The sequence below is a fragment of the Stegostoma tigrinum genome, chromosome 42, assembly GCF_030684315.1.
Source record: "Stegostoma tigrinum isolate sSteTig4 chromosome 42, sSteTig4.hap1, whole genome shotgun sequence".
NCBI classification, from domain to species: domain Eukaryota; kingdom Metazoa; phylum Chordata; class Chondrichthyes; order Orectolobiformes; family Stegostomatidae; genus Stegostoma; species Stegostoma tigrinum.
This window is the reverse complement of record NC_081395.1, coordinates 4,393,154-4,416,912: the sequence shown is the minus strand read 5'-3', so window position 1 is coordinate 4,416,912 and position 23,759 is coordinate 4,393,154. Positions and strand designations below refer to the sequence as shown.

The 23,759-nt window shown below is 43.3% G+C and overlaps 1 protein-coding gene across 1 annotated transcript in view; it reads left to right on the top strand.

Moving 5' to 3' along the window:
- Positions 1 to 23,300, top strand: part of stip1 (stress-induced phosphoprotein 1) — a 39,841-nt gene extending 16,541 nt beyond the window's left edge. The window contains exons 5-14 of the mRNA XM_059641449.1: positions 5,419 to 5,587; positions 6,242 to 6,368; positions 8,929 to 9,031; positions 12,403 to 12,523; positions 12,794 to 12,890; positions 17,765 to 17,889; positions 19,551 to 19,587; positions 20,523 to 20,626; positions 22,054 to 22,226; positions 22,856 to 23,300. Of these exons, the coding sequence (XP_059497432.1) occupies positions 5,419 to 5,587; positions 6,242 to 6,368; positions 8,929 to 9,031; positions 12,403 to 12,523; positions 12,794 to 12,890; positions 17,765 to 17,889; positions 19,551 to 19,587; positions 20,523 to 20,626; positions 22,054 to 22,226; positions 22,856 to 22,928 (1,129 nt within the window). The 3' untranslated portion in view covers positions 22,929 to 23,300. The remainder of the gene's footprint in view (positions 1 to 5,418; positions 5,588 to 6,241; positions 6,369 to 8,928; positions 9,032 to 12,402; positions 12,524 to 12,793; positions 12,891 to 17,764; positions 17,890 to 19,550; positions 19,588 to 20,522; positions 20,627 to 22,053; positions 22,227 to 22,855) is intronic.
- Positions 23,301 to 23,759: the final 459 nt, after the last annotated feature.

Below are 23,759 nucleotides of genomic sequence, written 5' to 3'. Positions count from 1 at the left end.
TGAATATACATGTTGACCATTCTACAGTTCCATGTGATGCAAGATCAACTTTGTGAATAGGGCCTTTATTCACCTACTCACCTTGGTAACTTGATGTTGAGGTGGAGCATATCAGAATTACCCTGCATGCTAATGTCAACCCTGATTGAAATCATCACATGCTGTATATCATGCAGCCTCATGAAAGGACCTCTGACAACCATGCTTGACCACTAAGGAGCCCAGTCTACTTCTGTCCTGGAACGAGGAGGTTCCTGAAAGATTTGAGCAGCAACTGATGCTGGCCATAAAATGCACAAGTAGTACTCTCCACTAACTGGCTGTTGCCATCAAGCCAAAAAGGTGTTCTGCATATGGTGCAAATAAATAATGTGCCAAAGCGCACAGCAGTGGTGGACTGTGTCACATAAAACGTTCCTTTGAGTGTCCTCAGAACAGCAATGTATGGACAGTTATTGAGCAGCCCATGCTTGCAAAATTCAGAACGCAGTAGCCGGTACTAGGTGTGATTCTGCTATTGGGCAACATTTACTGAATAATCAGACTGTGTACTGAGCAGTGTGCTGGAAACTAATTTTGGAATCATTTGATCTCTGCGCATTTATCCGTATGTGTGAGGCTACATATTCACACATGACTACTTTGTGTGGGGAAAGGAGTTTGTGTATACATTGTAGCTTTTAAATTTATGTAAGGGTTATGAAGACAGCCAACCCATGCAATACTCTGACCAAGCATTCTACGTCCCTGACCTGAATTTAATCACGTAGCTAAGTTTGACAGGTAACACATGCTGCTCGATCTGTATTCTAGTTACTGTCCACGTATTTGTGTGGTTGCGTTGCCCGAAACACTATTCGGGTAGTGTCTGCCACCCGTCCTCCTCCTCTAACCAGAAAAAAAAAGGTTCTGTGTGCCTTATTGATAAGATAACAGGTTTATTTTTTAATCTTTATTTTTTAAGTCTTGGGAATTTAGAATATTGGGAACGGAGGTCAGGGCAGTCGAATGTTCCTCCTGCAGAATGTGGGAGGTAAGGGTCACCACTAGTGTCCCTGCTGACTACATCTGCGGGAAGTGCACCCAACTCCAGCTCCTTAAACCGTGTTAGGGAGCTGGAGCTAGAGCTGGATGAACTTCAGATCATTCAGGAGGCAGAGGGGGTTATTGAGAGGAGTTACAGGGAGGTAGTCACTCCTCAGGTACAAGAAAAAGGCAGATGAGTTACAGTCAGGGGGCGGAAAGGGAATGGGCAAGCAGTGCAGGGATCCCCTGTGGCCATTCCCTTCAACAATAAGTATACCGTTTTGGATACTGTTGGGGGGGGGGGGACTTACCAGGGGAAAGCAGTGGGGCACAGGTCTCTGGCACAGAGTCTGTCCCTGCTGCTCAGAAGGGAAGGGGCAAGAGGAGCAGAGCAGTAGTCATTGGGGACTCCATAGTTAGTGGGACAGATAGGAGGTTCTGTGGGGACGAGACAGTCTCACGGTTGGTGTGTTGCCTCCCAGGTGCCAGGGTGCGTGATGTCTCTGATCGTGTTTTTGGGATTCTTAAGGGGGAGGGGGAGCAGCCCCAAGCCATGGTCAACATTGGCACCAACGACATAGGTAGGGAGAGAGATGGGGATTTAAGGCAGAAATTCAGGGAGCTAGGATGGAAGCTGAGAGCTTGGACAAAGAGTTGTCTCTGGTTTGTTGCCTGTGCCACGTGCTAGTGAGGCGAGGAATAGGGAGAGAGAGGGTGTCTACAGGGATGGTGCAGGAGGGAGGGTTTTGGATAATTGGGGCTCTTTCTGGGGTAGGTGGGACCTCCTACAAGCAAGATGGTCTTCACCTGAACCAGAGGGGTACTCATATCCGGGGGGGGGTGGAATTTGCTAAGGCTATTCGGGTGGGTTTAAACTAATTCAGCAGGGGGATGGGAACCAAAATTGTAGTTCGACTATAGAAAAGGTTGAGAGTAGGGTGGTCTGAAATAAAGTTTCAGGGACGCAAGATGGCACCGGCAAGCAAGAAGTTGGTTTGAAGTGTGTCTACTTCAATGCCAGGAGTGTCCGGAATAAGGTGGATGAACTTGCAGCATGGGTTAATACCTGGGACTTCGATGTTGTGGCCATTTCGGAGACGTGGATAGAGCAGGGACAAGAATGGTTGTTGCAGGTTCTGGGATTTAGATGTTTCAGTAAGAACAGAGAAGATGGTTAAAGCGGGGGGAGGTGTGGCATTGTTGGTCAAGGACAGTATTACAGTTGCAGAAAGGATGTTTGGGGACTCGTCAACTGAGGTAGTATGGGCTGAGGTTAGAAACAGGAAAGGAGAGGTCACCCTGTTGGGAGTTTTCTGTAGGCCTCCAAATAGTTCCAGAGATGTAGAGGGAAGGATAGCAAAGATGATTCTCGATAGGAGTGAGAGAGACAAGGTAGTTGTCATGGGGGACTTCAACTTTCCAAATATTGACTGGGAACACTATAGTTCGAGCACTATAGATGGGTCAGTTTTTGTCCAGTGTGTGCAGGAGGGCTTCCTGACACCGTATGTGGATAGACCAACAAGGGGCGAAGCCACATTAGATTTGGTACTGGGTAATGAGCCCGGCCAGGTGTTTAGATTTGGAAGTAGGTGAGCACTTTGGTGATAGCGATCACAATTCTGTAATGTTTAGTGATGGAAAGGGTTAGGTTTATACCACTGGGCAAGAGTTAAAGCTGGGGGAAAGGCAATTACGATGAGATTAGGCAAGATTTAAGGAGCATAGGATGGGGAAGGAAGCTGCAGGGGATGGGCACACTAGAAATGTGGAGCTTATTCAAGGAAAAGCTCCTGTGTGTCCTAGATAAGTATGTACCTGTCAGGCAGGGAGGAAGCTGTAGAGCGCGGGAGCCGTAGTTTACAAAGGAGGTGGAATCTCTGGTCAAGAGGAAGAAGAAGGCTTATGTTAGGATGAGACGTGAAGGCTCAGTTAGGGCGCTTGAGGGCTACAAGGTAGCCAGGAAAGACCTAAAGATAGAGCTCAGAAGAGCCAGGAGGAGGCATGAGAAGTTGTTGGCAGATAGGATCAGGGTAAACCCTAAGGCTTTCTATAGGTATTTAAGGAATAATAGAATGACAAAAGTAAGATTAGGGCCAATCAAGGATAGCAGTGGTACATTGTGTGTGGAGTCAGAGGAGATAGGGGAAGCACTAAATGAATATTTTTCAACAGTATTCACTCTAGAAAACGACAATGTTGTCGAGGAGAATACTGAGATACGGGCTACTAGACTAGGTGGGATTGAGGTTCACAAGGAGGAGGTATTAGAAATCCTACAGAGGGTGAAGATAAGTCCCCTGGGCCGGATGGGATTTATCCTAGGATCCTCTGGGAAGCCAGGGAGGAGATTGCCGAGCCTTTGGCATTGATCTTTAACTCGTCATTGTCTACAAGAATGGTGCCAGACGACTGGAGGATAGCAAATGTGGTTCCCCTGTTCAAGAAGGGGAGTAGAGACAACCCTGGTAATTATAGACCAGTGAGCCTTACCTCAGTTGTTGGTAAAGTGTTGGAAAAGGTTATAAGGGATAGGATTTATAATCATCTAGAAAAGAATAAATTGATTAGGGATAGTCAGCACGGTTTTGTGAAGGGTAGGTCGTGCCTCACAAACCTTACTGAGTTCTTTGAGAAGGTGACCAAACAGGTAGATGAGAGTAAACCGGTTGATGTGGTGTATATGGATTTCAGCAAGGCGTTCGATAAGGTTCCCCACAGTAGGCTATTGAACAAAATGTGGAGGAATGGAATTGTGGGAGATATAGCAGTTTGGATCGGAAATTGGCTTGCTGAAAGAAGGCAGAGGGTGGTAGTTGATGGGAAATATTCATCCTGGAGACCAGTTACTGGTGGTGTACCGCAAGGGTCGGTGTTGGGTCCACTGCTGTTTGTCATTTTTATAAATGACCTGGATGAGGGTGTAGAAGGATGGGTTAGTAAATTTGCAGACGACACTAAGGTCGGTGGAGTTGTGGATAGTGACGGAGGATGCTGTAGGTTGCAGAGAGACATAGATAAGCTGCAGAGCTGGGCTGAGAGGTGGCAAATGGAGTTTAATGCAGACAAGTGTGAGGTGATGCACTTTGGTAGGAGTAACCAGAAGGCAAAGTACTGGGCTAATGGTAAGATTCTTAGTATTGTAGATGAGCAGAGAGATCTCGGTGTCCATGTACACAGATCCTTGAAAGTTGCCACCCAGGTTGACAGGGCTGTTAAGAAGGTATACAGTGTTTTAGCTTTTATTAATAGAGGGATCGAGTTCCGGAACCAAGAGGTTATGCTGCAGCTGTACAAAACTCTGGTGCGGCCGCACTTGGAGTATTGCGTACAGTTCTGGTCACCGCATTATAAGAAGGATGTGGAAGCTTTGGAAAGGGTGCAGAGGAGATTTACTAGGATGTTGCCTTGTATGGAGGGAATGTCTTAGGAGGAAAGGCTGAGGGACTTGAGGCTGTTTTCATTAGAGAGAAGAAGGTTGAGAGGTGACTTAATTGAGACATATAAAATAATCAGAGGGTTAGATAGGGTGGATAGGGAGAGCCCTTTTCCTAGGATGGTGCTGGCGAGCACGAGGGGGCATAGCTTTAAATTGAGGGGTGTAAGATATAGGACAGATGTCAGAGGTAGTTTCTTTACTCAGAGAGTGGTAAGGGAATGGAACGCTTTGCCTGCAACGGTAGTAGATTCGCCAACTTTAGGTACATTTAAGTCGTCATCGGATGAGCATATGGACGTACGTGGATTAGTGTAGGTTAGATGGGTTTCAGATCGGTATGACAGGTCGGCACAATATCGAGGGCCAAAGGGCCTGTACTGTGCTGTGCTGTCATGTTCTCTAACCAATACCCTCTTCTCATGTTATTATACATTAGCGATCCCTTTTAAAGTTTGGTTCTTTCATGTTAGTCCTGATGAGTACAAGTTGAAAAGTGTGGATTTTGTCTCCTTTTTAGTGAAGGTAGATAAGCCTTTAATTTTCAGCCGACCACAGAAATGGATTCTACTTCGCACAGTAGTTAGGATCTCCATGCCATGCGTACATGTGCGCACACTAGAGAGAAGGTTCAACCAAAGTGTTCAAATTGAAATTAGACTGCAGGTCTGCTGGGAGATGGTGGGAGAATGGTACAAAGTGAACTGCTCATTTGGAGAGTCAGTACAGTCAGTGATGAGCCAAATGGCTGCCTACTGTCCTACGGCTAATCAGGGATTCTGAGAATCCAGTTTGACTTATTATCAAAGTGGTGCCTGGAATTTTAGACTGTGTAGTGTTGAAGAAAATTACAAAGATGAAAGACTTCTGCTGTTTCTTCCAGTTGGTAGCAAAGTGTGGGTTATTGAAGCAATAATGAATGTTGAGTGAGCAGTCAGTGACTTTTACTTTGCCAGGAGACTGCAAGATCCTAGAGTTATGACAACGTTAAGTGTTCTGCTTGGAATTGATCTGCAAGGTGCAGAGGAGGAAGAAGAGGAGACTCCAGCTCCACCTCCACCTCCACCAAAGAAGGAAACCAAACCTGAGCCAATGGAGGAGGATCTCCCTGAAAATAAAAAAAAGGTACAATATTGTTGAAAAGAGCACCTGGAATTCAGACTTGGAGATAATGGGAACTGCAGATGCTGGAGAATCCAAGATAACAAAGTTTGAGGCTGGATGAACACAGCAGGCCAAGCAGCATCAGAGGAGCACAAAAGCTGACGTTTCGGGCCTAGACCCTCCTTCAGAGACAGGGGTGGGGAGAGTGTTCTGGAATAAATAGGGAGCGAGGGGGAGGCGGACCGAAGATGGAGAGAGAAGAAGATAGTTGGAGAGGAGAGTATAGGTGGGGAGGGAATAGGTCAGTCCAGGGAAGACTGATAGGTCAAGGAGGTGGGATGAGGTTAGTGGGTAGGGGGTCCATTTCCTACCCACTAACCTCACCCACCTCCTTGACCTATCCCCTCTCTATCTCCCCACCTATAGTCTCCTCTCCACCTATCTTCTCTTCTCTCCACCTTCGGCCCGCCTCTCTCTGTTTATTTCAGAACCTTTCCCCATCCCCCTCTCTGATGAAGGGTCTAGGCCCAAAACGTCAACTTTTGTGCACCTGAAATGCTGCTTCGCCTGCTGTGTTCATCCAGCCTCTCACTTTGTTATCTGGAATTCAGTCTTGATTATTTTGTGGCCTTATTCATTCTCGTGCTGTTCTCAATTACTTTCTTAAATCTCTAGGCATTGAAAGAGAAGGAATTGGGCAACAATGCCTACAAGAAAAAAGACTTCGAAACTGCATTAAAGCATTATGAGCAGGCTGCTGAACTTGACCCCACGAGTATGACCTATTTAACCAACAAAGCAGGTGTGGATTCTAATGAACTGTATTTGGCTGTTTTCCTTGAAGGTGCTTGACCCACAGCACATGGTTTATGGTAGAGCATTTGTTTTGTTATCCTTTAAGCACAAGCCTTATTTACTTAACATTTAGCTTTTTCTTCTTTTAAATAAATAATCCCAAGCAGTTGCTGGAGTGAAAATTATTCAAATTAGGATTGAATCCGATTCTGCAGGTAGTGCATTCTTGCCTTCTAGCTCATCAGAAAGCCTAGTTAAAGATTTTGACTGTGGCAACAGCCTGAGTTGTTTCTAGAGATAGTATTTGTCTGCTTCCTTGGAAATTGTCTGATATTGGAACATGCTTCTTAAAAAAAACTGGCGAAAGATGGTATACCCGTCATTTAGTTCAGATTGGAACTTTGTTAAACAATGTGTGATACAACAAGACATGCATAATCCTTCATACCCTGAATTTCTTTGCTCTTGCTTCCCTTTCCCAAACCTCATTTTCCCTATGTTTTTAATTGAAAGCCAGACATTCACTTGGGAGTTGAGAGGAATGTGAAATGGAAATTTTTTTTGTTTCTGTCTTTCTAACTTTTCACTTGTTTTGAGGTATCATTACTGGATACCTGTCTGTCCTGTCCCTCTTTTAAGTAGTGCACAGTATTAAAAGGTTGAAACACAAGAGGAAATGATTTGCCAGGATAATAAAATGTGAGGCTGGATGAACACAGCAGGCCAAGCAGCATGTCAAGAGCACAAAAGCTGACGTTTCGGGCCTAGACCCTTCATCAGAGAGGGGGATGGGGAGAGGGAACTGGAATAAATAGGGAGAGAGGGGGAGGCGAACCGAAGATGGAGAGTAAAGAAGATAGGTGGAGAGAGTATAGGTGAGGAGGTAGGGAGGGGATAGGTCAGTCCAGGGAAGATGGACAGATCAAGGAGGTGGGATGAGGTTAGTAGGTAGATGGGGGTGCGGTTTGGGGTGGGAGGAAGGGATGGGTGAGAGGAAGAACCGGTTAGGGAGGCAGAGACAGGTTGGACTGGTTTTGGGATGCAGTGGGTGGGGGGGGGGGGAAGAGCTGGGCTGGTTGTGTGGTGCAGTGGGGGGAGGGGACGAACTGGGCTGGTTTAGGGATGCAGTAGGGGAAGGGGAGATTTTGAAACTGGTGAAGTCCACATTGATACTATTAGGCTGCAGGGTTCCCAGACGGAATATGAGTTGCTGTTCCTGCAACCTTCGGGTGGCGTCATTGTGGCACTGCAGGAGGCCCATGATGGACATGTCATCTAAAGAATGGGAGGGGGAGTGGAAATGGTTTGCAACTGGGAGGTGCAGTTGTTTGTTGTGAACTGAGCGGAGGTGTTCTGCAAAGCGGTCTCCAAGCCTCCGCTTGGTTTCCCCAATGTAGAGGAAGCCACACCGGGTACAGTGGATGCAGTATACCACATTGGCAGATGTGCAGGTGAACCTCTGCTTAATGTGGAATGTCATCTTGGGGCCTGGGATAGGGGTGAGGGAGGAGGTGTGGGGGCAAGTGTAGCATTTCCTGCGGTTGCAGGCGAAGGTGCCGGGTGTGGTGGGGTTGGAGGGCAGTGTGGAGTGAACAAGGGAGTCACGGACAGAGTGGTCTCTCCGGAAAGCAGACGGGTGGAGATGGCAAAATGTCTTGGGTGGTAGGGTCGGATTGTAAATGGCGGAAGTGTCGGAGGATGATGCGTTGTATCCGGAGGTTGGTAGGGTGGTGTGTGAGAACGAGGGGGATCCTCTTCAGGCGGTTGTGGCGGGGGCGGGGTGTGAGGGATGTGTTGCGGGAAATACGGGAGACGCGATCGAGGGTGTTCTCGATCACTGTGGGGGGAAAGTTGCGGTCCTTGAAGAACTTGGACATCTGGCATGTGCGGGAGTGGAATGTCTTATCGTGGGAGCAGATGCGGCGGAGGCGGAGGAATTGGGAATAGGGGATGGAATTTTTGGAGGAGGTGTATTCTAGGTAGCTGTGGGAGTCGGTGGGCTTGAAATGGACATCAGTTACAAGCTGGTTGCCTGAGATGGAGACTGAGGGATCCAGGAAGGTGAGGGATGTGCTGGAGATGGCCCAGGTGAACTGAAGGTTGGGGTGGAAGGTGTTGGTGAAGTAGATGAACTGTTTGAGCTCCTCTGGGGAGCAAGAGGCGGCGCCGATACAGTCATTGATGTACCGGAGGAAGAGGTAGGGTTTGGGGCCTGTGTAGGTGCGGAAGAGGGACTGTTCCACGTAACCTACAAAGAGGCAGGCATAGCTGGGGCCCATGCGGGTGCCCATGGCCACCCCCGAATGATTTGCCTACTGTTTTTTTTTAAAAAAAGGCCCTTTCATTGGAACATAGGACTCCTATTGGCCCATCATGTCATGCTCATTTGTGTTACTACCAAAACCTTTCCCCTACTACTTTCAAGTAATAATCCGATTCTCTTTTGAAAGCCAAAAGTGAGTTTACTTCCACTGCACGCAGTCAGACAGTGCATTCAGGTCCTAACCGCTTGGTGTTTTTCATGAGCTTTTTCTAGGAATATCCCCTAAAATATTCTATCCTTACAGCCGTGTACTTTGAGCAAAATGAATTTGACAAATGCCGCGAAATCTGTGAAAAAGCCATTGAAGTAGGACGGGAAAACCGTGAAGATTACAGGCAAATCGCAAAGTAAGTCACCCATGTTTAGTCAACAACATTTGTCTAATAAGGTATAGAACAAAAACCTGCTGAACTCAATTTAAAAAGTGTACTTCACTGTAATATTCCAAAGCTTTATCAATCAGTCACTTATCATGTCTTGAATCAGTATCACATTTTAGACCTAGTTTATTATGATCAGCAGTGTATGGAGTAAATACCGCCATTAAGTGGAGCACCATGCATATAGAATGAGAGCACTGCAGGGCTGCATAACGTCACTGTGACAAAGCTGCAACAGTTTTGAGCAGACAATGGTGGGTGCGAAGCTGACATTCTGACCTGGAGCAGTTGGATTTTTGGCATTGACCCATGATGTGTATGAAAAAGTTTTGGTTGGGCTTCCAGGACACTGTTTAGCCATTATTACAAAAGCTACATCTAACTCTTAGAATCTAGGAGAAACATCAAAAGCAGGGGAAGTTCTGTTCTGGAAGATTTATATTTTGTGAAACATAATTATTGAAATTATTTATCTGCACAGTTCTTCTTTAGCTTTGGCAGATAGGGCAAAGGAGATTCCAGAGAGATTCTACAGGTATATTAAGGGCAAAAGAGAAACTAGAGAGAGAATAGGTCTCCTTAAAGATCAGTGAGGCCCTCTGAGTGGAGCCACATGAACTGAGTGCAGTCCTAAACACTCTTCTCATCAGTATTTACTGTGGAGAAAGATATGGAAGCTAGGGAACTTGGAAATAGTGACGTGTTGTCTCAGTCGAATTAGCACAAGCTAAAGACATCCATAATAGCACAAATCAAACAGGGCCTTCCAATGGAACTCCATCAACAAACACATTGAACTGGACCGAATATACAAACCACTGAAAAACAACCAGAAGTAATACCAACCAACCCAGCAAACCGAGCTAGATAAATGACAATCAGGACAGAACACAAACGCTTCACCGGAGGCACACAGATGATGTTACCTAGCAGGATGACCAAACATCTGCAAACAAAATACACTGGCTCAGCGAGCAAGTCTACAACCCGTGCACAACCCAATCTTCTCAAAAACTTAAAGCTAGGGAAGAAACTGGGACCCCTAGTGGAGATATTTGCATTATCAACAGTCACAGTCAGGTGCCAGAAAACTGGAGGATGGCTAATGTGCCTTCGTTTAAGAAAGACTGTAAAGACAGGGAACTACAGTCCAGTGAATTGAAAGTTAGTGGTAGGTAAGTTGTTGGATGGGATTGAGAGAGACAGGAACTGTGTGCATTTCGAAAGGTAAGGACTGATTAGGGATAGTCAGTATGGCTTTGCGTGTAGCAAGTTGTCTCATAAATTTGAGTTTTCTGAAGAGACCTTCAACGAGGATCCATATGGTGGACTAGTTAGTAAGGTTAGATCACATGGGATCCAGGGAGAGCTAACCAATTGGATACAATATTTGCGTGATGGTAGGATAGAGGGCAGTGGTAGAGGGTTTTTCTTTTGTTTGGAGTGAAGTCTTGTGACCAGCAGTGTGCCTCAAGGATCAGCAGTGGGTCCAATGTTATTTGTCATTTATGTAAATGATTTGGATGAGAATAAGGGAGGCATGGTCAGTAAGTTTGTACATGACACCAAAATTGGTGGTGTAGTGGATAGTGAAAAATGTTATCTAAGAGTATAACATGATCTTGATCAAGTGGGCCAAGGAATAACAGATGGTGTTTAATTTAGAAAATTTGAAGTGTTGCATCTTAGTAAGACAAACCAGGGTAGGACTTAAACAGTTAACGGTAAGACCCTGGGAACAGCTCTCGAACAGAGACCTACAGGTGCAGATACATAGTTATTTGAAAGTGGTATCACAAGTAGGCAGGGTGGTGAAGGTGTTTGGCATGTTTGCCTTCATCAGCCAGTGCAATGATTGCAGGCGTTGGGATGTCACGTTACAGCTGTAAAAGACGTTGGTAAGGCCACATTTGGAGTGCTCCATTCAATTCTGGCGTCCCTGCTATTGGAAGGATGTTAGTAAACTGGAAAGGATGCTCAAAAGATTTACATGGATGTTTATGGAGACTGGAAGGTTTGAGTTGTATGAAGTAGCTGGATAGGCAGAGATTTCTTTCCCAGGTGTAGGATACTGAAGGGTGACCTTTTATAGAGGTTTATAAAATCCTGAGGACCATAGGTAAGGTGACTAGCCAAGGTCTTTTTCCGGGTATGTGGCCAAATTGGAGGGCATAGGTTTATGGTAAGAGTGGAAGATTTGAAAGGTGCAACTTTTTCCACAGAGGGTGGTAGGTATATGGAACAATCTGTCAGAGGAAGTGGTAAAGATCAGTACAATCACAATATTTAAAAGGTATTTAGGCAAGTACATGGATAGGAAAAGTTTGCATGGGTATGGGGCCAAACACAAGGCAAGTGGAACTAGTTCAGATAAGGAAACTTGATCAGCATGGATGAGTGGGTAGAAGGTCCTGTTTCCATGCTGTATGACTCTGACTCTTATCCTCTAACTGAGCATAAACTGGCTTGATTTCAGGCTATTTTGATGCTGGATAGATACCTGATTGAAGTTCAAACAGGTTGCTGAAAATCTGGGAGGTGGCAATGCAGTCAAGGAGGGAAGAGTCAATAAGTAACAGAGGCATTTGCTAAGGAGACAGAACTCTCAGATGACTGCTAGCATGGGCTCCACAAGCAGAAACTGAACACGCAGCAGTTGAATAGAGTCAAGGGAGAAGAACGTATGAAGCTTTTAGAAGATTTGAATCTTGGGTTGTGGGTGAGGTGGTAGACTTGCTCGCCAAGCCAGTCTGTTTGATTTCAGACATTTTGTCACCATGTTAGCTGACAAAATGTCAGTGTGCCTCCGGTGAAGCGTTGGTGTTCTGTCCTGCGTGTTGTTTATATACCTTGGTTTGGTTGGCATCACTACTTCTGGTTCTGTTTTTCAATGGTTTGTATATTGGGTCCAGTTCAATGTGTTTGTTATTGGAGTTCTGGTTGGAATGCCAGGCCTCCAGGAATTCCCTGGCATGCCTCTGTTTGACCTGTGCAGTAGTGGATGTGTTGTCCCAGACAAATTAATGTCCTCCTTTGTCCATATGTACTGAGACCAGTGAGAATTGGTCATGTTTCTTGAAACATTAATTGTTTTGCTTTTAAAACTAATTGTTCCAACTTAACATTGAGTCAGAGGTATTGGTAATTCAGTGTCATATTGGGTTGTGGTGATCAAGTTTTCATGGCCTTCATCCTGGTTTGCATAAACAGTTTTTTGTGTGAATGTAATTAATTGCACTTTAGGGGCGGAGAGCAAAATTTGCAAATGCTTTGATGCAAATGACACCAACTTCTCAGTATTACCATGTAATTGCATTTTATTGATAATGTCCTATCAGGGCATACGCACGAATTGGAAACTCCTACTTCAAGGAAGAAAAGTACAAAGATGCTGTTCAGTTCTACAACAAGTCTCTCGCAGAGCATAGGACTCCGGAGGTCTTAAAGAAGTGTCAGCAAGTACGTGTTCCTGTCTTAATTTTCCTTTTGGAAGGATTTCTGAAAGATGCCTGAACAGAGAGGTGTATTTAGAACCTCATAAAGCAGGCCAGGGTATTTTGCAAACCACCTCTCTCCCCACCACACTGTTGCCTTTTGGCTGGAAAATACGGATAGGAGTTATCAAAACTGGATAATTATAGTAGTCTATTTAGGCTCGCTCTTGACTATGGGAGTAATCATGGAAACCCTTTCTTCTGGGCTTTATTTTCTAAAATAACTCTCTTGTAGGCTGAAAAGATCCTAAAGGATGCAGAGCGGGCGGCTTACATCAATCCTGAGCTTGCCCTTGAAGAAAAGAATAAAGGCAATGAATTCTTCCAGAAAGGTAACATCACATTATTGATTAGATTCTGCAGATGTTAACGTGCACTAAGAGTAGGAGTGTAACTGGTACTGGAATATGATTCATTCCTTTATTCTTAAGGCTTTGGATTACTTCAATTTACAAAGCAGCAATATTTTGGCACCAGAAGGTGCATCAGCAGAATCAGATGTATTCTTAGTATCTTGAAAACCAGTTTCATTTATCTGCACTTGAAAGTAATTTGAAACTCCAAGTTCCTGGCTTCTTGACCTGCATGTTGCATACCAGCCTGTTGTGTTGATGCTTTGCTTTGTAAGTCTCGTGAAACACCGTGATGCTCATCCGTGTTCTCAACTGCACCACCCCAGTACTTTTTAGACGGTAGTTTGTTCCACCCTGAAGGTTTTTAACACTTTTCCCCCTACAATTCCCGCAAGGCAGGCTAATCATGCAGGTTAGATTGCATGGGATCCAGGGAGAGCTAGCTAATTAGATTCAAAATTAGCTTGATGGTAAGAAACAGAGCAATGTTTAAAGGCTGTTTTGTGGACTGGAGGCCGGTGACTAGTGGTGTGCCATGGGGTCAGTGTTGGGACCTTTTTTTTGTTTGTTATTTGTGTAAATGATCTGTATGTGAATATACAAGGCATAATTAATAAGTTTTCTTGGATTTTGCAAAATTAGGAGATACCATTGACAGCAAGGAAGGTTATCAAAAATTACTGAAGTGATCTTGATCAGATGGGGAAGTGGGCTGGGGATTGGCAAATGCAGTTCAATCCACATAAGCGTGTGGTGTTGCACTTTGGAAGTCAAACCAAGGCAGGACTTGTACAGTAAATGGTAAGGTCCTGAGGACTGTTATGGAACAAATGGACCTAGGAGTACAAGTACATCGCTTGTTGAAAGCAAATCACAGGTAGACAGGGTGGTGAAGAAGGCATTTAGCATGCTGGCCTTCCTTGGTCCAGGGATTGAGTTTCGGAGTTGTTACAGTTGTATAAGTTGTTAGTGGGGCTGCACTTGGAGTATTGTGTACAGCTTTGGTCACCTTGTTATGGAAAGTGTGCGAAGAAAGATTTACGGGGATGTTGCCGGGACTGGTAGGCCTGAGTTATAGGGAGAGGTTGGCCAGGATAGGACTTTATTCCTTGGAATGTAGGAGAATGAGAGGTGACCTTATTGGGGTGTATAAAATCATGGCGGCATAGATAAGATGAATGCATACAATCTTTTTCTCAGGGATGGGGAATTGAAAACTAGACGGAATAGATTTAAGGTGAGGGGGGAGAGACTTAAGGAGGACCTGAGGGGCAACTTCTTCACGAAGAGAGTGGTGTATATATAGAATGGGCTGCCAGAGAGAGTGGTTGAGACAGATGCAGTAGCAACATATAAATCATTTGGATAGGTACATGGACAGGAACGGTTTAAATGAATATGAACTTGAGTGAGCACCATGGTCAGCTTGGACAGATTTGGGCTGAAGGGTCTGTTTCCATGCTGTATTACTGTCTGACTCAATCACAGCTTGTTTGAAAACTTTGTCACTTTAAGTTGGGTATCTATCTTCACAAGACGATCTAAACTCTCAGTGGCCCATCACCAGTGCTTTTCTGAACAGCAAAGATGATTGAAATTTCATGTTGAAACTCCATTTTGTTTAGAGCCCCGTAGTATTGCAGCCTAAGGTTTTTGGCAGGCTCTTTGTTTTTAAATTACTGCACCCTCTCATGATTTGGGCACTAAAAATCATGGGAGCTGGAAATTACTTTTAGATGGGCTCCATTTAACCCCAAAATTGCCAAATCCCAAATATCCTATGCAGCTTTGGATAGCGAGTTGGCTATATGGGTTTTATGCTTTATTTAAAGAGGAAAGCAGAAGGTGGAACAGACGGGAAGTTCGGGAAAAAAGATTGGAGAAGGTTTGGGTGGGCAGGGGTGTCATCAGTGATCAAAGGTGTCCTCAAGCAAAAGGAGTGTTATTGGCTGTAGAGAAGACATGAAACACAGACCCAGAGTAGGTATTTAATAGTTAGATAAAGATCCACTCTGACTGAAACCAAAATCGAGGGGAAAAAAAATGCAGACACTGGAAGGAAAGTAAATACAAAAATAGAGGGCAGCATTCACGGTCTGAAGTGGTTGAACTCAATGTTGAGTCCTGAAGGCTGTGAAGTGTCTATGCAGGAAAATAAAGTGCTACTCCTCCAGCTCCAAATGTGCGCATGAGAGTAAGGTGGTATACTGAAATAGTACATTGCTGGAATGTTGGTCCTGCTTACAGAATGAGTAGAGAAAAAGCTTGATGACTCAATCTTAAATTTAATCTTACCCTCTAACCACTTCACATCTTCCTGAATCACTTGCTCCTCCCCAGATCTGAGATTCTCCAACACTTTGTTTTTACTTCAAACTTCCAGCCTCTGCAATGTTTTGCTTTTGTCTAAACAACTTCGTTGATTTTACTGAATACATTGGCTCAGTGTCTGTCTTTTAAAACAAACCTTCACCAATTAGACAGAACTAGCATCAGGAAACCGGTGTATGTCATAGAGATGTACAGCATGGAAACAGATCCTTGGGTCAGACTGGCCCATGCCGACCAGATGTCCTTAATTAATCTAGTCCCATTTGCCAGCATTTGACCCATATCCCGCTAAACCCTTCCTATTCATATATCCATTCAGATGCCTTTTGAATGCTGTACCAGTCTCCTCCACTTCCTCTGGCAGTTCATTCCATACATACACTGTCTTTGGCGTGAAACAGTTGCCCCTTGGGTCTCTTGTTAAATCTTTCTCCTCGCACCTTAAACTTATGCCCTGTAATTTTAGACTCCCTTACCCTTGACTATTCACCCTATCTGTGCCCCTCATGACTTTATAAATCCCTATACGGTCATACCTCAGCTCCAGGGAAAGTAGCCCCAGCTTATTCAGCCTCTCCATATAGCTCAAATCCTCCAACCTTGGCAACATTCTTGTAAACCTTTTCTTCACCATTTCAAGTTTAACAATGTCTTTCCTATATCAGGGAGACCAAAACTGAATAAACTATTCCAAAATTCGCAACTGCAATATCCTCACAACTCTTGTACTCCATGCATTGACCATTAGAGGCAAGCATGTGAAATGCCTGCATAGTTCCTTGAAATTGAGTCATGGATAGATAGAAAAAGCCTTCTTCATTATCCTATGCTTACCTTTATTGGTCAGTGCATTGAGTATAGGAGTAGAGAGGTCATGTTGCAGCTCTGCAGGACGTTGGTTGGGCCACTGTTGGAATACTGCATGCAATTCTGGTCTCCCTGCTGTAGAAAGGATGTTGTGAAACTTGAAAGGGTTCAGAAAAGATTTGACGTTGTGGGAGTTGGAGGGTTTGAGCTACAAGGAGAGGCTGATTGGACTGGTGCTGTTTTTTCTTGGAGCATCAGATACTGAGGGGTGACCTGAGAGGTTTATAAAATCATGAGGGATGGACAGGGAAAATAGACAAGATCTTTTCCCTGGGCTGGGGGAGTCCAAAACTAGGGGGTGAGGTTTAAAGTGAGAGGGGAAAGATTTAACAGAGGGTGATGCGTGTATGGAATGAGGTGGTGGAGGCTGGTACAATTACGACATTGAATGTTGTAATTGAATTGGGTGGGTATATGAATAGGAAGGGCTTAGAGGGATATTGCCCAAATGCTGGAACTGGATTTATATAGGATATCTGGTCAGCATGGACGAATTGGATCGAAGGGTCTCTTTCTATCCTGTATATCTCTGACTTCACTTGCAAGGAACTGAATTACGACAATCTCTAGTATACAGGCACAGCAAGTGGATTGTTACCGTTATTGTAATGAGAATGGAATTTTAAAAATGAGGATATTTTGCTAGAGTTGTACAGGGTGTAGGTAAAACCACCTCTGGAATCCTGTGCACTCCTGTCGTCTCTTCAAAAAAGATAATTGCATTAGAAGCAGTTCAGAGAAGGTTCACTTGAATGACTTCTGGGATGAGTTTACTGTCTTGAGAGGTTTGGATACTTGGCTGTATCCATTGGTGATTACAAGATTTATCTGTATGCTTTGACAAGATGCTGTGGGATTGAACAGGGTGGATACTGAAAGGATATTTCCAGGGTACACTGTTTAAAATGTGAGGCATCTCCCATTTAAGGTAACAGTGAGAATTTTGAGGGTTAAGGGCAAGCCTTTGGAGCTGCCTTCCCCCAGAGGATGGTGAAGGCTAGGTCATTGAGTTTTTTTATTTAAAGGCAGAGGTGCATAACTCCCATGTTTATCAAGAATCTATCAGGGATAAGGTGGAATGTGGAGGTGAGGCCACAGTTGGATCAGTCACAATTTCATTGAATGGTGGAGCAGGCTGAATGACATACTGCTTCTAACTTTTTTTTTTGCTAAAGTATTAATTACTGGAATAAAACTGGAACATGCCATTCATTTGGTTTGGTTATTCAAATAGAAGATTCACTCTATGGTCCCCACCATCTTTCAAATTCTTGAATATTCTGGAAACTGCCCATAGACAGAAAATGAATACCAAATCCAAGGAAATGGAATAATAAGTACTGTTCCCATCAATAATTCATGTTGCCTGTCCCTAGTTGCTCTGTAACTGAGTGCCTTACTACACAACTGTTACAATTAGCATTGAGTCATTTGTTATCTTTTTAATGGAGCACTCTGAAGTTTAGTTTTAGTTTGCATTTAGACTGGGTGATGTGTGAAGAGCGATTACATGTATGTTTTTAAGTGCTCAAGGAGTGTCATCCACACCTACAATTTAAGGACTGCATGTTTGTAATGTGTCTGCACATGATGTGCACGTGCCTCTGTGAAGTATGGTATGTAATGTACGGATGACCCTCTCATTTTAATCGTAGGTGATTACCCACAGGCAATGAAACATTACTCAGAAGCTATTAAACGCAATCCTACCGATGCTAAACTCTACAGTAACCGAGCAGCGTGCTATACCAAGCTCTTAGAATTCCAACTAGCTCTGAAGGTAATAATACTTCATGAAACAATTTCACAACTACTACTCATGCGAGGCGCCCAGCTGTGGTGTTTGGTAACTTTGGAACAGAGTAGTATAAAAACAGGAATACGCCCCGTTTATTCTCCACACTGCTTAATTTGTTGTGAAGGTGTTTGATAGGGTTGACATGGCACAACTTTTCCCACTCTTGATTTCTGTTGAGATCAAGAAGTGGCAGAAATACAGTATAGCCAATACAACTAATTTAGGAGAGTTGTATTCACATCTACTGAGAATGAGGATCCACTCACATGGAGTGAGTGTACGATACGATGATGCATTGAGCTGGAGGATTAATGTTTAAGGAGATGTGGCCAGTGGATTTTTGGGCAATTTGGAAGAACTGACAGCAGAAGGAGGCCATTCAGCTCATCATCTCCGCACTGTCACTCTAAACAAGTATCCCACTGAATGCAAGAACAAAAGAATGCCTCTTCTTCCTTTTCAGATGATTGTCTTGATTCTCTTTTGAAAGCCTGAATTGAACCTGCCTCTACTATGTTCCCAAGCAATACGTTATAGTTCCAATCACTTGGAGTGTGAAAAATCATTGCTTTGTGTCTCCATTGCTGCTTCTGCCAATTACTTTAAACCTGCAACATTGCCTTCTTGATCCTTTCATGAATGGAAATGGTTTTCCCCTGACTACCCTGTCCCGACCCCAAATGATTTGAGTAGCTCTTATCAAATCTGCTTTTGACCATCTTCTTCACTCCAAGGAAGAGTGTCCAAACCTTCCTTCATCAATCTTTGTAACTGAAATTCGTTGTCTCTGGAAACACATTTTGGTGAATCTTTTCCGTATTCTGTCTCCAGATTCTTCACACCTTTCTTAAAGTACATCAGTAAGATGAAGACCAAAAAAAAGTGTTGTTTACAAGTTCGATATAATATCTTTACTCTCCCACTGTCTGCCACCGTTTTTTTAATAAATTAACTACCCCATGATCTGTCCTGCTGTCTTCACTGATCCATGATCCTATGCACTGTGATGAAATCAATTTCATTGAGAGACTGTAACACTTGAGAGAATCCTGCTTTTAGTTCACTTGATGGATGGCATACTGTACCTGTGCTGCACATAATAGGATGGAAATGAAAATGGATTTTCCCTTCTGAGCCTTAGTCAGATACTCCTGTTTGTTTCCTAGTATTGAACACATTAGACGGACGTTAGGGATGACTAATAGGAATATTTCGTAAATTGTTTGGGAAGTGTGTTTGGGGTTTAAAGTCTGAAATTTAGGCTATCGCATTATTTTCCATACTTTATGAAGTCATGCAGTTACTGAAAAATTTACAGGGACCCCCATAATGCGCAAGGTTGGATTTGCTTAATCTTGAAGCTACCAGTCCTTGTGAAAAAGAATATGTATTATAACTAATTTATATTGAACTAATTTTTAACTGCAAGCCAGTATGATTATAAAACAAATTTATGAACTTTGTTTTAAATTAATGCAAATGGTCTGGTTTTTTTTATTCTTTATGTTCCCACTCCATTCAGTATTTATCAAATCGTGACATTTTAATTCCCTTGCATGTCTGAATTTGTGAATCAAACATGAATATTTACTTAAGCTTGTAATATACCAATAATTTAAGATGGCTTTTATCTTCTATTACAGGACTGTGAAGATTGTATCCGCCTTGATCCTACATTTCGTAAGTGGTTTTGAATTTGTGGGGCAAATCCAGTCAATCTTGGGCTGATATGGAAACCCTTTTGACTTGTATGTTATCCCAAATTCATGCTAAGTTTTATCAGAGAATGGGTAGAAGTTGTATTGTTCAGTCATAACATTTAAATATTAAAGTCTGACTTTGTTAACAATTTACAACGATCAAAAAGTGTAGCTTTTGAAGCCAATTCAACTGAAACATTGTTCTGGTTGACCGATTTGTCTCCCTCTTGGCATATGGTCTCATTAGCATCAGTAATGTGATTTCTCCCCAAGTTATCACGAGTTGTGTACATACCTAACTGTGCACACACAAACACTTGTAGCATTCTGGTCATCTCTTTGCTCCTCTCCTGGGGGAAAATGTGGTCTGTAGAATATCCTTAGTACTGAATCTGGCCTTTCCTCTTGCTGCCATCTTAATGTTGGAGACATATCAATACAGCGAAGTGACACTTGTTCCTTGGCTTTGGCTGCTCTAAACTGCTAGGATAGAAACTAGTTGTATAGAGTGATGAGTTAATGATGAGCCCTAATTGACTCAAACCCTAGCATTTCTTGCAGGTAAAACAATAAGTGATTAATTCAGGGTTGGACTCTGACCAAGTAAGAGGCTGGATTCAATGCCTCTTCATGAGGGTTATCCTTGGGTCACTGGACATAGCAGGATGCAGAATATTCTGTACATTTGAAACTAGGATTGAGGAATGGGTAAAAATCAGTGTGTGACAGGAGCAAGGGCTAATTTGCCAGTCAGTGAATCATCATAATCTTGGCCCTGAATGCCTTTTGATTTCCATATTATCAATAAAAATCCAGTTTTAATATCTTTAAGTCTGCCGTGGAGGCTGTCTGCTATAAATAGATGTTGAATGTTGCAATGAATCTTAATTCAAATCCTCTACCTATTTGTTATAGTTAAGGGCTACACAAGAAAAGGAGCAGCCCTTGAAGCCTTGAAGGATTTCTCCAAAGCCATGGATGTATATCAGAAAGCGCTTGAGCTGGACTCGAATTCCAAGGTACGAATTGATCATCTTGCAGTTCATCTCTTGTTCTGCTCGTACAGGAGAGAAGTCTCTCCGGAGGTACAGTTTTAGGCAGTGCAATATGTTTGGTACTTGATAGTGTATTGAAGTAGTGGCATGCCTTGGCATTCTCAACATGGAAAATGTATTGTGTGAGCTGATGGCTTTTATATAGGGCTTCATTGCACTCGAGGGAGCTTTTGTAAGGTCTCAGTGTTTGAAGGGGAGATATTCCAACTGTGAAAATTGCAACCAAGTTTGTCATCAGTTCCTGGGAAGAGACAAGGTGCAGTTTTAAAAGACTTTGTGACCTTTTCAGCAGAGGTTAATCAGTATTTGAACATTCTTTTTGCCAGAATTGAGAGAGAAATGGCAAAGACAATAGAATATGTGATAGGCTGACGAAAGAGATTTACAAAAGTAAATGAGGTTGTGCTTCCTGGATGTTGGAACTTTCCATTTTGCAATGCAAGTATCATCACTTCTTTTCTTTTGAAATAAACAGAGGGTAAACCAGGAAGTCATTTCAGGCATTTACCACTTTGGATACCTACAGCCGATCTGCCTGTTCGTGTGTAGTTGTGCATTGGCCAGAATTTCTATATTTTCTTTACATCTGAAATAAATCGTAATGATAATTCATAACTCCACTGTTGATAAAAGGCTGGTCTGAAAGGGTGGTGTGAGACTTGTTTTCCTGTAGTTTTTCTGGTGGGAAATATGTCTTTGCCTTGGTGAAAAGGATATCTCTTGGATCATCTGCTTATGGTGTAGGAGTTATGGCAGGGTTATTGTGGGTAAAGTCATTAGAGTATTGTTAATCTCTGCAATATAGAAACACTTGTCTTCATCTGCATAAGAGGCTAGAACAAAAAGTGAGCAATTCATGGGAGTTTGTGATGACCTGCTAGGTTATTTTCGGGGTTGGGGTTTGATTTATTTCTTCATTATAGTCGTTTAGACATTATAGTCATACAGCACCGAAACAGACTCTTCAATACAACCTGTACCTGTCCATGCTAACCATAATCCAAATGAAATTAGTCTCACCTACCTGCATTTGGCCCATATCCTTCCATACATTTTCTTTTGATTCCGTGCACTGGTTATGCAAATATTTCCCCCTCTGACAAAAACACGAGTGCTTCCTTTCCAGCACATCCATTTACATATTATGGAACCGGCACCTGCACCAAGCTGGTGGATTGGTTTAAGCAGCCCTCTTGGCAGACGCTGGCACTAGTAGGGCTAGAGTACATATGCAAGGTGTAGTCATTTTGGCCTTGTCCCTCACAATTAGATTGGGGCAGTTCTGGAGCATGCTTTTGGAAATGTGGAGCACAGGCTGCCAATGTTACTGCATGTTGTCCAGCAATGAGATCAAACGATGCAACAGATAATTTTTTCCTGAAATTCTTTAGGAAGCTTCTGAAGGTTATCAGCGCTGCCTCATGATGCAGTATAACCGGAATGACACTCCAGAAGAAGTAAAGCGCCGTGCCATGGGTGATCCAGAGGTGCAACAGATCATGAGTGACCCTGCAATGAGGTTGATCTTGGAGCAGATGCAGAAAGATCCTCAGGCACTAAGCGAGTGAGTAGATGTGCTCAAATGAAAAATAGATTGCATCATCGAATCTCTGCAGTGTTGAAAGAAGCCATATGGCCCATCGAGCCTGCACCAATGTTCCGAAGAGAATCCCACCCAGGCCCCCACCCTCCTATCCTGTATTTGTAACCCCACATTTACCATGGCTAACCCACCTAGCCTACACAACCCAAGTCACTATGGGCAATTTAGCATGGCCAACCCACCCAGTCTTCACATCTTGTGACTCTGGGAGGAAGCCAGAGGACCTGAAGAAAACCCGCACAGCTATGGGGAGTGTGTGCAACGTCCATGCATACATTCACCTGAGGGTGGAATCAAACCTGGGTCCCTGGCGCTGTGAGGAAGCAGTGCTAACCACTGAGCCACTCTGTCACCTGCAAAGATGTTTTCATCTTCATTCTCTTGCATGAGTTCTGAATCCTCCTTCATGAATCAGTGTTTTTAGTTAAAATTGTGAAATCAATTGCTTAAATTTCTATTGCATTGTTAAACTCCATGTTGTGGCAATAGAAAGATGTGGGGTGAGGGAATGAATAGTTGTTGCTCTGCTTTATTGCTGAGCTCTATCAGATCATACTACCTCAACTGCTTATTCTCTCTTCCCTCCCCAGCCACTTGAAGAATCCTGTTATAGCCCAGAAGATTCAAAAACTCATCGATGTTGGTCTCATTGCAATCCGGTGATGACTCTTAAGATTTCAGCAGAGATGAGACTAGGACCGTCTGACAGGAACATGCCCTGTGGGAATTTAGGGGAGGGTGGGTAAAAGGAAAAAAAACATTTAAAGCAGCCAAAATAAACAGTGTACAGCATCTCATCTTTGTTTTTATTTGTGACATCTGATTATTTTGTGATCTAATGGTATTTAGCACAATCTTGGTGCAAACCTATAGCCTGTGCACTTTCTGTAATTTTATTTTTCCATTTTTAAGAAGACAGTATGAAATATGCATCTCTATTGCTGATGTAACCTTGCAGTAACCGTAGAGATGAGGTTTTCAAATTTTGCAGTTTATCGCATGCGAAGAGTTGCATTAAAGTGTTGTATCCAACTATCTGTGCATCCCCTGTCCAGTTCTGTTTCTTGCTGTAATTATTGCAATTTGCAGACATAATGTGTGCGTATTCATCAGAGTGCTGCACATTATATATCATACCCCACCTCACTTATCTGTCTTCTTGACTGTATTTTCTCTCCTTTCTCAATTTTTGTATTGCCTGTGCTTTTTAATACCGTATTTCTCATGTGTAGCTTGCCTGAGCAACCAGCAAGATCTTATTATACACGACTACCATTTTGTTTTGTTTTTTCACCACTACTTGCCTCCATCTGCCTAAGATGAGAGCCGTGCTCAGATCAACTACTGATCTTAATGTTCTGGGTTTGGAATATTTGGGGATTGTATTTTTCTTCCAAATGTTTCTTTGACATCTAAAGATGACAGTTTTACTGAGCTCTTCTCCACGGATACCTTCATATGCTTTCCCTTTGAAAGCTGGGACGTGAATGTGGT